A 15,804-nucleotide genomic window follows, 5' to 3' on the forward strand; every position below is an offset into this window, starting at 1 on the left:
GGAGGAGTTCTTCCCCAAGTCTTCCAACTCTGCCTCCTCTTTGGAAATCATGTGAAACGGGTTCAGGAGATCCTCAAAGTATTCCTTCCACTACCTGACTATATCCCCATTTGATGTCAACAGCAGCTCATCCCTGCTGTAAACAGCATGGGCATAACACTGCTTCCCCTCCTGAGTTGCCTGACAGTTTGTGAGAATCTCTTTGGGGCTGACCAAAAGTATTTTTCCATGGCCTCACCAAACTCCTCCCACCACCGAGTTTTTGCTTCCACAGCTGCCACAGCTACACTCCACTTGGCCTGTTGGTACCTGTCAGCTGCTTCAGGAGTTCCACAAGCCAACCAGGTTTGGAAGGCCTCCTTCTTCAGCTTGATGACTCCCTTAACCGCTGGTATCCACCACCGGGTTGCTGTCATGACTGGCACCAACAACCTTGTGACCACAGCTCCCTACAGCTGCTTCATCAGTGGAGGCTTGAAACATGGCCCATTTGGACTCAATGTCCCCAGCCTCTCTTGGAATGCAGGAGAAGCTCTGCTTAAGGTGTGAGTTGAAGATCTTTCACAGGGGGCTCATGCTAAATGTTCCCAGCACACCCGCCCAATATGTTTGGGTTTTACAGGTTTGTCTGGCGTCTTCCCCCAGCATCTGATCCAACTCACTACCAGGTGGTGATCAGTTAATAGCTCCGCTCCTCTCTTCACCCAAGTGTCCAAGACATACAGCCACAGGTCTGATGATATGACTACAAAATTGATCATCGACCTATCGACCTAGTTCTCTGGTACCAAGTGGACTTATGAACACCCTTGTTCTTGAACATGGTGTTCGTTATGGACAGACTATGCCTTGCACAGAAGTCCAATAACAGAACACCACTCAGGTTCAGATTGGGTAGGCCCTTCCTCCCAATCGCACCCTTCCAGGTTTCACTGTCATTGCCCACATGAGTGTTAAAGTCCTTTAGCAGAATAACAGAGTCACCCAAAGGGGTGCCTTCTAGCATCCCTCCCAAGGCCTCCAAGAAGGCCGAATACTCAGAACTGGTGTTTGGTGCATAAGAACAGACAACAGTCAGCGCATGTGCCCCAGCTTGAAGTCTCAGGGAGGCAACTCTCTCATCCACCAGGGTGAACTCCAATGAATTCGAAACAAACCAGGGGGCTATGAGAAAACCCACACATGTTCGCCGCTTCTCACTGAGGGCAACTCCAGAATAGAGTCCAGCCTCTCTCCAGGAGTTTGATTCCAGAACCCGTACCATACGTTGAGATGAGCCCGACTATATCTAGCCGATAGTTCTCTACCTCCCGCACCAGCTTGGGCTACTTTGCCGCAATAGAGGTTACATTCCCTGTTCCAAAAGCCGGTTTTATCAGCCAGGGGTTGGACCACCAAGGCACCTACCTCATACTGTTACCCAATCCACATTGGAAGGGACCCCACCCCCAGGCCTGGCCCTAGAATGGAGCCCTGGTATCCCTGTTCCAGGCAAAGTATAGGTGTCCTTGACCCATTTCGTTAAGTAGATATGTTTTTATTAGTCATGTCAAGTTGATGCTTTTTCACGTTAAGCAAAGTTTTTTCATTAGTCACGCTAACTAAAGTTTTTTATTAGTCAAGTAAAGGTTTTCTTTAGTTACGTCAAGTACATTTTTTTCATTAGTCACGTCAAGTAGAGTATTTTTATTTGTGACATCAAGTAAAGCATTTTTACAACTTGCATGAAATAGAATTTTTTAAATTAGGCATGTCAACTATATATCTGTATAATCTCTACACATAAACATTATTAATGATATATTATAATCTAATCAGGGCGGCATGGTGGTGTAGTGCTTAGCACTGTCGCTTCACAGCAAGAAGGTTCTGGATTCGAGCCCAGTGGCCGATAGGGGCCTTTTTGTGTGGAGTTTGCATGTTCTCCCCGTGTCAGCGTGGGTTTCCTCCGGGTGCTCTGGTTTCCCCCACAGTCCAAAGACATGCAGGTTAGGCTAATTGGCGGCTCTAAATTGACTGTAGGTGTGATTGTGAGTGTGAATGGTTGCTTGTCTCTATGTGTCAGCCCTGCAATGACCTGGTGACTTGTCCAGGGTGTTCCCCGCCTCTTGCGTGTAGTCAGCTGGGATAGGCTCCAGCTTGCCCACGACCCTGCACAGGATAAGCGGTTACAGATGATGGATGGATATTATAATCATATTATATCTCTGAGGTGAAGAGGCAGTAAGTGTGTGTCAGTACACTCGATTCCTCTATGCCCTCTCATTCATAAACATAACCCCACCTGGCACCTCTGGGGTCGTTCCCATAGAAATGGCCATGGTCTGAGGGGAAATAAGTAAACAGTGCCTATTTTGGGCCACTCTATGTCCTATTTTGAATGTTATCTGCCTTTTGGGTATGATTTAGTTACTGATAAACTTGACTCAGGAAATTAGACAGCTTATTTATTTATTTATTTAAATTTTAGAGATGAAACTGTGCACTAAATCTTGCATAAAAATGGATGAAAATCGGGGGAATTAAAAATTCTCTCCTCATCTGACCCCAACAGTGGAGGCTAATTGATGCAAAAGGGTTGAATTAGCTTGAAGCTGTGTGTGTGTTTTAGACAAGTATCTTTCCACCTGTGAGTACAGCACAGCTGAAAAGCTTTTCGATGTTCTGTGGTAACACCTTCTCATTAATATTCATGAGCACAGACAAATAATTAACACAGCTGTAGCCTGTGGGACCAGCCGGGGTCAGAATTAGCATAAAGGTAACTGAATTTGTTTGAATTTCTGACTTATCAGGTATCGACCTTGAGTATGAAGAGCACAGAATCAGATAAATGATTAACTTTTATTAATTATTAAACGATCTTTGTTCACACCAGGTTAATTTAACAAAGTCGTGTAAGGACTTGGGACGTTAATGAAAGCAAGTTGAGATTAACTTCTATGCTGTTAAATAATAATGCCGACTTTATAATTATTTGATGCCCGTTCTCTAGTTGCCATGGCGAAAAGAGGGAGAAGAACGTGGATGGGGTAGAGGGGGGGTGTTACGGTTGTCTTGGATACAGCCATTTCCCCTGTGATGTAATGAGGAAGTGGACCTGTGGGAGAGCAGAAGGCTATTCTTAGGACGCTGTTCAGATGATTATGGACATTCAATATTTAGTGCACTTTGGAAATGACTTGATGTGATTTTAGGTCACGAAAACAGCTGGGAGATGAGGTAAATCTAACAAACGAACAACTGGAGCAGGTTAAGAAGGCAGTGTGGTGCATTGTATGGGTTTGCTAGCATCTCGCATCTTGGGTCCTGACTACTTTATAGCAATGAGATGAGGTCGAATTTCCATGTGTATCTCTAAAACAGAGGGAATGCTAAGGCCTAGCTGTGCTTCTTCATACACGCAGAATCACATGTCCACCCTGTAATCACACACATGTACTCACCTATAATCACACACAAAGAGCTGTGTTTTGTGGTGTGGTGATTTCTGGGCAATGTGCCACAACAGGATTTCACAGAAACCACTCTGGAGAGGATCCATATGAGAGAGAGAGAGAGAGAGAGAGAGAGAGAGAGACTGGAAAAGAGAGATACACAGAAAGCAAGATACTGAGATAGAGGGAGAGTGAGTCTGAAAGATTGAGACAGAGAGAGAGAGTGAGACAGACAGACAGACCATGTAATGTAGTGATGCACTGAGGTTAACTGAAGTGTTGCATAGCACTTGATTCACTTCAAACTTGAATGAATCATACATGAAGTGACTCAGGAGTCATTTAAAAATCAGTTTCAGTAGATTGAAACTTTATTCGTTCGGCGACTGAAAATAGATGAGATCTTAAAGATTCAAAGTGGATTTTTGAATAACATTTTTGTGATTCTTTTAAAGAAGCAAGCAGTTCTGTTGGATGAAAAAAGTCATGAATTGAGTTTACTGACAAAATGATGAATCAATTTCTCATCACATTGTGGCTGTCTAATCAAATCATTTCGTGCCTTATTGAGATTTTAGCAAAGTCTGTTTCTCAGTGAATGAATCTGTCTATCTCTCTTTCTCTCTCGCTGTCTCTCTCACTCTCTCTCTCTCACACACACACACACACACACACACACACACACACACACACACACACACACACACCCCGAGAGGGCAGCAGTCTGCTCTGGATGTACAGTCAGTGTTTGAAAGTGCCACTCAGGTCTATATTTATGGTTCTGTGTGTGTTCACACTTCAGTCAGGAAGCTGATGTGAGCTGTAATTAGTGTTGTACACCTTCGGGTGTGTGTGTGTAAGCTGATGAGTTGAAGGACTTGTGTGTAAGCTGATGAGTTGAAGGAGAGCACAACACACACACACACACACACACACGCCCTCTTAGAGTCTGAGTGTAATGATATATATTTGCCAAGTGTATATTTTTCATACAGTGTGTGTGAGAGATGTGTTTAGGGAGCAGTTCATGTCATAACATAACATATGAGCCTTCAGTTCTTTTCACAATAAATGCATAAAATCAGCAGTAACTAGATTGAGTGCACTTTCACATGCACAGGGTTTAATGCATTTGAATAGTGTGTTCGCCACCAGAGTGTGGTTCTTTAGGTAGAACACAGAAAACACATTCGGGTCCAAGAGCACCTGAGCAAGGTGGTTCCGACCCACTTCCACATGAACTCTAGTGAAATTAGGCTCTGATTCAATTCACTGCAGGAAGTCAAGCAAACTGATTTGCATTAGTAGGTGTGAAAGCAGCCTAAGAAATAGTAAAAAAGTGCAAGTGCGTTCACGCCTAAATGCCAACTCTGAATCAGTGTGAAATTGATCCATTGATTTTTCCTTCAATCTTTGATCCACCATGTTTTTGACGGTATCAGTGGAAGAAGTTCAGAAGGAACTAATACTGAATTTAAAGTCAAAGCATGAGATATTCATTCACTCACTCACTCACTCACTCACTCACTCACTTGAGTCCCTTATGACAAGGTCCTTCACTCAAGTAAATAGCTTCTTCTGAAAATGTTACACCGTTTCTGAGATGTGACTTTACTTCCTGTATGGTGACTTTGCCATCAAATTTGTATGAACGTTATGGACAAAAAAATGTTCAGGTTGATCTGTCAGTGCTGCGATCCAAATTTGGTGATGATTAGAGAAAATAAAAAATAAATAAATAAAAATGGCAGAAAATCCAATATGGTGGAAATTAACGTCATGGTGTCTGTTGAACTCGGCTTAATAATAATAATAATAATAATAATAATAATAATAATAATTATGATGCACCTTCAGTGCTTGGCCCCCTAATCACAACAATCACTCGAGTGTGGAGAATATTTTATGTAACGCACCCACTATTTATTTTTTGTTACTGCAGAACACATGGAGTTCCTGCAGCGCTCCACCTTCGAGTTTAGCAGCTGGCTTCTCAAAACCCTGCATTTTTGGAGTCAGTTCCTGCAGTCAGGTCGATTCAGAGCTGAATTGCGTACACTCAGAACCTTTACAGCTCTTCAGTCAATAGATTGAGAGCTGCACCGACGCACAGCTGTAACGTTTAGCATTTTCTGCTCAGGCGTGTCCTTTTTATGGCTTGTTAGGCATTCAATGCTCAGTAAAATCAAGAAGACTTCATTTGTGCAGAACTCCATAAATCAGTTGCTGCTGTTTAGTTCCTGTACTGCAATCTCCTCGCATCAGATTACTGTCTCTGTCTTTCAGGGATGATATCATTCAGCCTGGACTTTTTTTTTTTTAAATCAATTTCCTGAAAGAAACTTCCTCCATTACCTGACTTGCTGTGTTAATCGTGTCAGTCATGTGCACCATTGGGTGCTTTATAATACAGGCTACAAAGGCTAAACATTCTAATTAACAAAAGGAAAGTGCGACAATTCTCAGAATATTTTTTTAGATATTTAGTATTAACATATGATTATAGCCTTATCATTCACCTCAAAAACTTGCATAGCACATTGATTAACATTATATGAGTATTTTGTCAATTATGAATCTCTCTCTCTCTTCATCTCAGAAAGCCCAGAAGTCCCATGATAGCAGCCATGCCTGTTGCATCATCCAGCTCTGACTCAGGTGAGCCTCCCGTTTTTCTTTCTGTAATAAATCCCTGGACATGCCTGCCTCAGAGCTTTCTCCCAAACACATTGCAATAAGCAATGAAATAAAATAAATAAACAATTTCCTTGTTTACTAAACAATCAGAGCAACAAAGATTTAAAAAATGTCTTAATGAAGGCAGGATTAGCAATTAGAGTTTGACGATGATTTCTCTGATTAAGATCGCCATTTTCCTTTGGGGTAAGTGGAAAGAGAGAGGAAGATGACTCCTCCCTTTCCTCTGCTTTCTCTGAGGAGTCATTACACCACACTCCACTCCACTCCACTCTCTGTCCTCTGGATCTCAGCTGCACTGCCAAGTCCTCTCATGTGAAAGAGTCACAAAACGAGTTGACTCTCTGATCTGATTCATTTAGGTGAATGTTAAGAGTTGAGTCGTTTTGTAATGTTCCATTTTGCGTTCATTAATTAAATCACATAAAACTTTAGTTTTTCATCTGGATCCAGATGAAGCGGCATATTTCTTCAGTGAGAGTCGACTCTTGATCTGACTCACTGAAACAAGCTGGAATTCCCACAAGGAGCTTCAGAGGTGCCTTGTGATAAACTGAACTTCTGAGATTACTGAGCCATGAAATACAAAAGACAGCTGATCTAGCGACATGGAGAGCCTCGTTTTCTTCTAAACCCTCCCAGCTATTGTCAAGAAGGATTGAGCTGAGAAGCAGGTGACGAGGAACTAATGAGAAGAGGAAGACTGAGAGACTGAGAGAAGAGGGAATTCAGGAAGGGAAGGGAAGAGAAGGGAAGGGCTGCTGGCAAGTGTTGCTGACGTCAGAGAGGTGAAAAAGCGAGGGAACAGGAGGAGAAGAGCGAGCGCCAGGCAAAGAAGGAGAGAGCGACGGAGGAAGCATGGCTGGGAGTCTCTTTAACAGGCTGTCTCTGGAGGAGGCTGGCTCTCTTAACTCTCTCAGGAGCCCAGGAGGTGAGAGAGAGGGAGAGAGAGAAAGGGGACATGGGTATGCTGATTACAATTACGATGATGACATTGTTTGCCATAATGCTAACACTAATGGCGTTCTGAGTATTTTATGTCATTAAGTATTGTATATAATAATAATTTTTAGCAGCTCTGGGTTTTCAAGTGAAAAAAAAAAGAGAGATAAAAAACCCCAGGTGACAGACAAGTACCAGATAAAGCTTCCTGAGTGTGGAGAAAGTGGGACGTGCATGTTATTTTCCGAGTCCACGTGTATACAGATAATTTTAAAAGTGTAGCTTTGTTTCTCTGTGTTTTGGCCTTCTAACCACACAGCACTCTGGGTCCCTGAAATTGTACAGTTTTTCACTGGTTTCATGCGCATGGGAAAATGCTTTTTTTTATTTTAAATGCTGACATCACAGTGTAATTTTACGTGTTTTATGAATATGCTACATTTATCATGACTACATACAATGTTACGTTGTGCTATATAACTTATTATTTCGAAATATGTTTGCAGTTTAAAAGTTCTGACTGCAAAGTTGAATTCTGGGCAAAATGTTCTATTTCTATTGCTGCTGGAGTTTTGAGATGTTTCGCTGCTGCACACACCATGTATCCTATGTGTGAATGTTTTGCCCACGTGACTACCATGGGACGTGTTTGACCTACTTTTAACCAAAACAAGTCAGCATGAGCAAACATGGCAAACTTGGCTCTCCTGCCAGCTAACAGCCAGCAGAAAAGAAAAGGAAAGGCTGCCTAGGAAGTGCAACTGCAAGATAGAGCAAGGTTAGATGATGTCATTTTTCTGGACAGATAACTAAATCATTCTAGCTAGTGCTTAGCTATCTTAGCCTTAGAATGCATGGGCTCAACTCCACAGTAGCGAGTATGGAGTTATACACCTGATGTTTTGATCTTACAGAAAAAGAAATGGTAACACAAAAGCAGGAACAGAAAAAATATATATTCGTCTTTTGTTTCACAGATCTATTCGCGAATGTCAAGCACAAATTACATCCCTGTGACTCAAAACTCTCCAATGTCGATGCAGAGTCGTGATGTTTTCCATGCGTCGCCATCTTGGTGTGATGCAGTTCCATAGTTATGCTAATAGCTAAAGCTCCTCACATTCGGCTGTTTCTGTAGGGCCATGCTGTTTACCTCAAATGCAGAAAAATAGTCCCAATATGGAGAAAAGTGACCCTCAGCATATCAAAATGATCACATCTCATCCATGTGATATTGTTCTTGCGAGACAGAAAAATGCCATGCACAATAAAAAATTAAAAAATTTCAGATGACTTTGCAGTCTGCACCTTTAATTCTGCTTTGTTTTATTAGCGCTTCACCGTATTGTAAATGAAGATTTTGGATAACTGTAACCATATGCAGTAATTTCATTTCATCATCAGTCCACCCATATGAAAACATGCATTTAACAATTCAGAAAAATGTGTTAACCATATCTTGGACAGCAAGGTTGATTTTTCTAAGCATATAATTACAAAATGTGGTTAACTACTATCCATGCTAATAGAACATGGATTTATGTAAAATAATTTTGCATATTTAATGGTTCACTTTCAATTTATAAACTGCGTAACAGTGTTGTACTTTACAAATGACCTCATCAGTCTTTACAGAAAGTAAAGAAAAATAGTAAAGAACTTACTTTTATCCTTCCCATGGTCTTTAGGAAATTGTTGAACATGTGACTTGTGGAATAGAATAACAGGATTGAAAATAAAATGTGCAACAGTTTTCTCATGGTCAGAGTGTGTGAAATTTCCACTGTCAAAAAATACAGCAAGGACTAGAAAACTATTAGCTCAGTGCATATATTGTAAAGGTCTATAATAAAGGTCTAGAGCAAGGGTGTAAATCTATATTTAAAGTCTAAGGTGAAGATCTGTTGTCTATAATTAAGGTCTATGGAGAGGCTGTGTAAGCTTATAATGAGTCATAAGCACCAATTATAAGTCTGTGGTGAAGGTCTGTAATGTAAGGGGGGGAACAGGGAGGCTGTAGGTTTCAGAGAATGGTATGTTATACTGCAGAAAGTGAAACATTAATAAAACGAGAATTTAATTTCAAATGGAAAGAGCATCATAATGTATACTGGGTTGCATAGACTAGTAGACTAACACATTCTGTCACTTCTGTGGAGACGTAGAAAAAACAGTGATATAGATGGTAAGAGGTGCAGGCAGATGGTAAAAAAGGCAGCTAATTAAAAAAATAAGTTTTTTTTTTTTAGTTAATAGATGCTAACACTGAGTTGTTTGCAAGATTTTCAATTGCACTCTCACCCACTCCCAAACGAAATTCCTCCTGTGGTTATTTTTGTCCTCCTATAAAGCTAAATAAAATGTAAAAAAAAAAAAATCTGTGCACTGTAGCAGAGTGAATTGTGACAAGCGCAGTTAGAACAATCAATTTCAGAGCCGCGTGTTGCACATCACTGTCTTATCTCACTCAGCTAGTTCAGACTCCACTCAGAGAGGCAGATCCAGACTTATTTTTGGATGCTACTAAGGCTAGCGTTAAACATTGTGGAAAAACCTAGACCCTGCTGTAGACATCACATTCTCTATCTGTCTTGAAGCTATAAGGAGATTTTGCTTCATGCTGTGTGTTCAAAAACTGACTTACTTTTGTTGTTATTAGTGCAGACTAAAAAAGCACTGAAGCTGGAAATGTAATTTGTAGCCTGTGTGTGGACTAAAAATAGCAATGTCCTGAAATAGTTTTTGACTTGTCAACAACTTGAATTGTTGAGTGATAATAAAAGTTGTAGTCCTGCAATAGGCTATCTATTGTACAAAATAATTATAAAACATTCATGGCCATTGAGGTTGGGGGCATGTGTACAGTGTCTTGCAAAAGCCCCCTTTGTGTTTGTGCTGTTTTGTCGCATTACAAGCTGGAATTAAAATGGATTTTTTGGGGGGTTAGCACCATTTGGTTTACACAACATGCCTACAATTTTAAAGGTGAAAACTGTTGTTTTATTGTGACATAAACAATAATTAAGATGAAAAAAAAAACAGAGATCTGGAGTGTGCATAGATATTCATCTCCCCAAAGTCAATACTTTGTAGAGCCACCTTTTGCTGCAATTACAGCTGCAAGTCTTTTAGGATATGGCTATATTAGCGTAGCACATCTAGCCACTGAGAGTTTTGCCCATTCCTCAAGACAAAACTACTCCAACTCCTTCAAATTAGATGGATTGCATTGGTGTACAGCAATCTTCAAGTGATGCCACAGATTCTCAATTGGCTTGAGGTCTGGGCTTTGATTAGGCCATTCCAAGACATTTAAATGTTTCCCTTTAAACCACTCCAGTTTAGCTTTAGCAGTATGTTTAGGGTCATTGTCCTGCTGGAATGTGAACCTTCATCCCAGTCTCAAACCTCTGGCTGACTCAAACAGGTTTTCCTCCAGAATTGTCCTGTATTTAGTGCCATCCATCTTTCCTCCAGTCCTGACCAGCTTTCCTGTCCCTGCAGATGAAAAATAACCCCACAGCATGATGCTGCCACCACCATGCTTCACTGTAGGAATGGTGTTCTCAGGGTGTTTGGTTTGTGCCACACATGGCATTTCTCATGATGACCAAAAAGATCGCTCCTTTGTGTTTTGTACGACAACTGCGATAAACCTACACATCAGTACTAGCTGCACTACTCCTCTTCAGGACCATAAAGATTATCAGGCTGGCCACAGAACTTTCTGTTCTTCTTACAACCTGCCTTGGCCAGCATGTCCAACAGATATCAAGTTCAGTTCAGTTGGTCAGGTTCAATGCCCGAACTGATGATCACATCATCAATTTTTATTTGGCTAATCAGACACAAGGTACGCCACTACTCTTGCCAGAGCGGTTGGGGGCTAGGTGCCTTGCTCAAGGGCACTTAAGTCAATCCTGCTAGTCTGGGGAATCGAACCAGCAACCTTTTGGTCCCAAAGCTGTTTCTCTAACCATTAGGCCATGACTTACAATAAAGGCATTTAGCAGACATGCTTATCCAGCACAACATACAACAAAGGGGTACATGACACAGTGTTACTGGAGCAGAGAGGGTTAAGGGCCTTGCTCAAGGTAGCAGCTTGTCAATGCTGGGACTTGAATCCATGACCTTTAGGTTAGTAACCCAGAGCCTTAACCGTTGAGCCACCACGGCAAATGGAACCATTACCTTCAATTATGGCAAAGCAATATGTGAGTAAACTAAACATTATACCTCCTTAGTCAGACAGTCAAGTAGATGATCGATCAGTAAAGTACAACCCCGATTCCAAAAAAGTTGGGACAAAGTACAAATTGTAAATAAAAACGGAATGCAATAATTTACAAATCTCAAAAACTGATATTGTATTCACAATAGAACATAGACAACATATCAAATGTCGAAAGTGAGACATTTTGAAATTTCATGCCAAATATTGTCTCATTTGAAATTTCATGACAGCAACACATCTCAAAAAAGTTGGGACAGGGGCAGTAAGAGGCTGGAAAAGTTAAAGGTACAAAAAAGGAACAGCTGGAGGACCAAATTGCAACTCATTAGGTCAATTGGCAATAGGTCATTAACATGACTGGGTATAAAAAGAGCATCTTGGAGTGGCAGCGGCATAAGGGTCAAGGCCGGAAAACCATACTGGGTGCCCGTGATCTTCGGGCCCTTAAGGCCAATTTATGCTGACAACCCAGTCCTCGCAGATAGCGTCGCAGACAGTGTCTGCGTAGCCCCCCCACCTTCGCAGACACTCTGCGCGCACCTCCCAAAAATTGTGACCACCGCAGAAGCCTCGCAGACAGTGCCGCAGACAAGAGGGCTCTGATTGGTCCACTCTACATCCGCTGTACACGCGCTTCCGCTTCACTACTTTCCCGGTTTGGTTTGTTTTCACGACCGGCATTTTTAAAAACATGAGCGAAGATGGAGCAGCACGAAGAGCGGTTGATTGAGGAAGTACGTACATCTATACGACTCCAGTTCTACTCATTATAAAAAAAAAAGTTCTAGTCATTATAAGTAACCAGAGGATAAACACTCCACTAACCACACCCACCAACTACTCCTAGCGACTTCGCGCCCCCTTGCGTTGTGCCGGTGAATAACATTGCGCACGCCTATTATCCCTGCTCAACAATAAATTACAGCTATCTGCGAAAAGCTATCTGCGAAAGTCTTGTTGCACGAGCATGCAGAGGCCTTTAGACGGCACTGCATCACATACAGGCATGCTTCTGTATTGGAAATCACAAAATTTGCTCAGGAATATTTCCAGAGAACATTATCTGTGAACACAATTCACCGTGCCATCTGCCGTTGCCAGCTAAAACTCTATAGTTCAAAGAAGAAGCTGTATCTAAACATGATCCAGAAGCGCATACGTCTTCTCTGGGCCAAGGCTCATTTAAAATGGACTGTGGCAAAGTTGAAAACTGTTCTGTGGTCAGACGAATCAAAATTTGAAGTTCTTTATGGAAATCAGGGATGCCGTGTCATTCGGACTAAAGAGGAGAAGGACGACCCAAGATGTTATCAGCGCTCAGTTCAGAAGCCTGCATCTCTGATGGTATGAGCTTGCGTTAGTGTGTGTGGCATGGGCAGCTTACACATCTGGAAAGACACCATCAATGCTGAAAGGTATATCCAGGTTCTAGAGCAACATATGCTCCCATCCAGACGACGTCTCTTTCAGGGAAGACCTTGCATTTTCCAGCATGACAATGCCAAACCACATACTGCATCAATTACAGCATCATGGCTGCGTAGAAGAAGGGTCCGGGTACTGAACTGGCCAGTCTGCAGTCCAGATGTTTCACCCATAGAAAACATTTGGCGCATCATAAAACGGAAGATACGACAAAAAAGATCTAAGACAGTTGAGCAACTAGAATCCCACATTAGACAAGAATGGGTTAACATTCCTATCCCTAAACTTGAGCAACTTGTCTCCTCAGTCCCCAGACGTTTACAGACTGTTGTAAAGAGAAAAGGGGATGTCTCACAGTGGTAAACATGGCCTTGTCCCAACTTTTTTGAGATGTGTTGTTGTCATGAAATTTAAAGTGACCTAATTTTTCTCTTTAAATGATATATTTTCTCAGTTTAAACATTTGATATGTCATCTATGTTCTATTCTGAATAAAATATGGAATTTTGAAACTTCCACATCATTGCATTCCGTTTTTATTTACAATTTGTACTTTGTCCCAACTTTTTTGGAGTCGGGGTTGTAGACAGGAACCTCATCCTGAAAGGACTGTAGACCTTCCTGCCCAGATAGCAGAGCTAGTTGTGTTCTTTTGGTTTCCTGTCCATGTATAATTCCATTATCATCAGTCATCTGATCCTAGATAGTTGTGTTTGCGACATTTCCCTTACTTTTTTCCCAACTTGGGCAAAATTGACCTTGATCTATATCATTTCTCTTATGGAAAACCTGGAATTGTCTGTGCCAAGGTTGAAAGGAAGACCCTGTCTTTACAATCCACATAGTTCTTCTACAGTTGGTGTGACTGGATAGATTGTCCATGAAAGCAATAATTCTCTTTGAAAATCAGCTGCTTTTTTATTGCTTTCCTATTACGTGTGGGGCTACAAAACATGTTTTACTGGTGGTCTGATTACTTAACCCATTTATACTGGTGTACAAGTGTGTTCCAGATGAAGTCACTCTAATGTGACCAAAGCAGAATTCTTTTAAGCATTTCCCAGGTAGAAGATTTTTTTTGATACAACCCCCCCATGGCCATGGCTTCCAGTATTTCTTCTAGGCATATTTTCCTCACCCTTTTGAAATTTAGTACTTTTAACTTTACCTTTCCATCTTGCTGTATATACTGTACACTATATGGAGGGTTGGGCACATTTGGCATTCCAGTTCATCCCAGTGGTGTTCAGTGAGGTTGAGGTCAGGGGTCTGTGCAGGTGTTCTGAGGTCTTCCACTCCAGCCTTGGCAAACCATGTCTTCATGGACCTCACTTTGAGCACAGGGGCATTGTCATGCTGAAACAGGTATTAACAGGAACAGGCTCCTTAGTATTGGCCATATAATGTGTCTTGTGAAAAAAAAAAGTTGATGGTGATTGTCAAGTTTTGAAATAATAACATCAGAAGTATGAGAAGAACGGTGTACTGTACCTCTGGGAACTATTTTAATCTGATCACAAGACCCACAGTTTTGATTTCTACTCTTTCCAGTACTTCATAAAATATCCTGGCACTGGGGCTCTTGAGTGCTGCAACTATCCGAGGTTTTCTGCATTTACTAACAGGCTGTGTAACTGGTTGGTTTTATACCTCACTCTGTGAGGTACACAGTCAGGACTTCTCAATCAGTAAGAATCAGTAACCTCCCATGTCAGATGTCTCCTGCTGATGACCCTATGGCTCTTCATCTGGATGTCATCATGATACCTTGAATGCTATTGGCTGTTCAAGCACTTTATGGAAATATGTCATCAAATTATGCCTCTCAAGCCATTTAATGCCCACTGATGCCTGTTTGTCAAGTCAAGTTTATTTGTATAGCGCTTTTAACAATAAACATTGTCGCAAAGCAGCTTTACAGAATTTGAACGACTTAAAACATGAGCTAATTTTATCCCTAATCTATCCCCAATGAGCAAGCCTGTGGCGACGGTGGCCAGGAAAAACTCCCTCAGACGACATGAGGAAGAAACCTCGAGAGGAACCAGACTTAAAAGGGAACCCATCCTCATTTGGGCAACAACAGACAGCATGACTATAATATTAACAGTTTTAACATGAAGACAGTTTCGTTGATTTCATTGATGGAAACTTGAGTGCAGAACTGTTCATGATGACTGCAGTCCTAAAGTTAGCAAGTCAACTGTAGTCCTCAGCCATAAAAGCATTACTGTAAGAGTCCAGAGTGTCCTCCAGGTGTAACTTTCAATTGTTCTCATGGGGCCATCCTCCACAGGAGTGCTGCGATGAGACTCCAACCAGACACAGGACACCAGGATGGATCAAGCAGGTCTGAGGAGCAGAAGAGATCAGCATCTCGATCCCAGGACCAACATGTAACTCAGAGGGACAAATTTTTTTTGGGGGGGGTAGGCTCGCGGAGACGAGAGTCTTGACATCAGGCATAATACACAACAATGGCATGTTAATATGGTTAAAAAATATCATGACCTGCTCTGGCTGGATGCTTGATTGGGTGATGGGAGCACACTCCTCAGCAATGATGGGATGCAGATGGGACCCTTAGGGCTAGCCAAGACAATTCAGTTACATTTCACCGGGTCTGGGCCATGCGACAGAATGTCTGACGGCCGATTCCCTGCAGGCTACGAGAGCCAGTCGAGGTCTCCACCCTCTCCACCAAAAGATTTCCTGTTGACTCCATGTAACTCAGAGGGACAGATTTGGGGGGAGAGAGAAAACACAGGTTGTTAGGTATGCCCAATGTCACCTGAATAAGTAGGAACAGTATACATATTGCACTGAGTACAAGCAGGGACTCCGGCAACTAACTATGACAGCATAACTAAAAGGGGAGAGCCAGAGGGTAACACAGGCATGAGGGAGCCCCGGGACATAAAGCAGCCAGCCACTACACCGTCAACAAACTCGAGTGAGCAAGCGAGTGGGGACTGACAGCATCCATACATCCCAGTTTACCAAAACACTATGTCTGAGGACTCTCCAGATTTACACCTTTACCTCATAAACACCATTAACAAAAGG

General features: G+C 41.9%; 1 protein-coding gene across 2 annotated transcripts in view; it reads left to right on the forward strand.

The window, feature by feature from the left end:
* mpp2b (MAGUK p55 scaffold protein 2b) overlaps window positions 1–15,804 on the forward strand; it is a 137,606-nt gene that overhangs the window by 12,770 nt on the left and 109,032 nt on the right. Inside the window, exon 2 of one of the 2 annotated variants that reach the window (XM_060939340.1) lies at window positions 6,037–6,095. In XM_060939340.1, coding sequence (XP_060795323.1) covers window positions 6,053–6,095 — 43 coding nt within the window. In that variant the 5' untranslated portion in view covers window positions 6,037–6,052. Of the gene's footprint in view, window positions 1–6,036; window positions 6,096–6,992; window positions 7,066–15,804 lie in introns of those variants that run through there. The other variant, XM_060939339.1, reaches the window with a different exon arrangement.

This window comes from Neoarius graeffei, chromosome 14 (genome assembly GCF_027579695.1).
Source record: "Neoarius graeffei isolate fNeoGra1 chromosome 14, fNeoGra1.pri, whole genome shotgun sequence".
Lineage (NCBI taxonomy): Eukaryota > Metazoa > Chordata > Actinopteri > Siluriformes > Ariidae > Neoarius > Neoarius graeffei.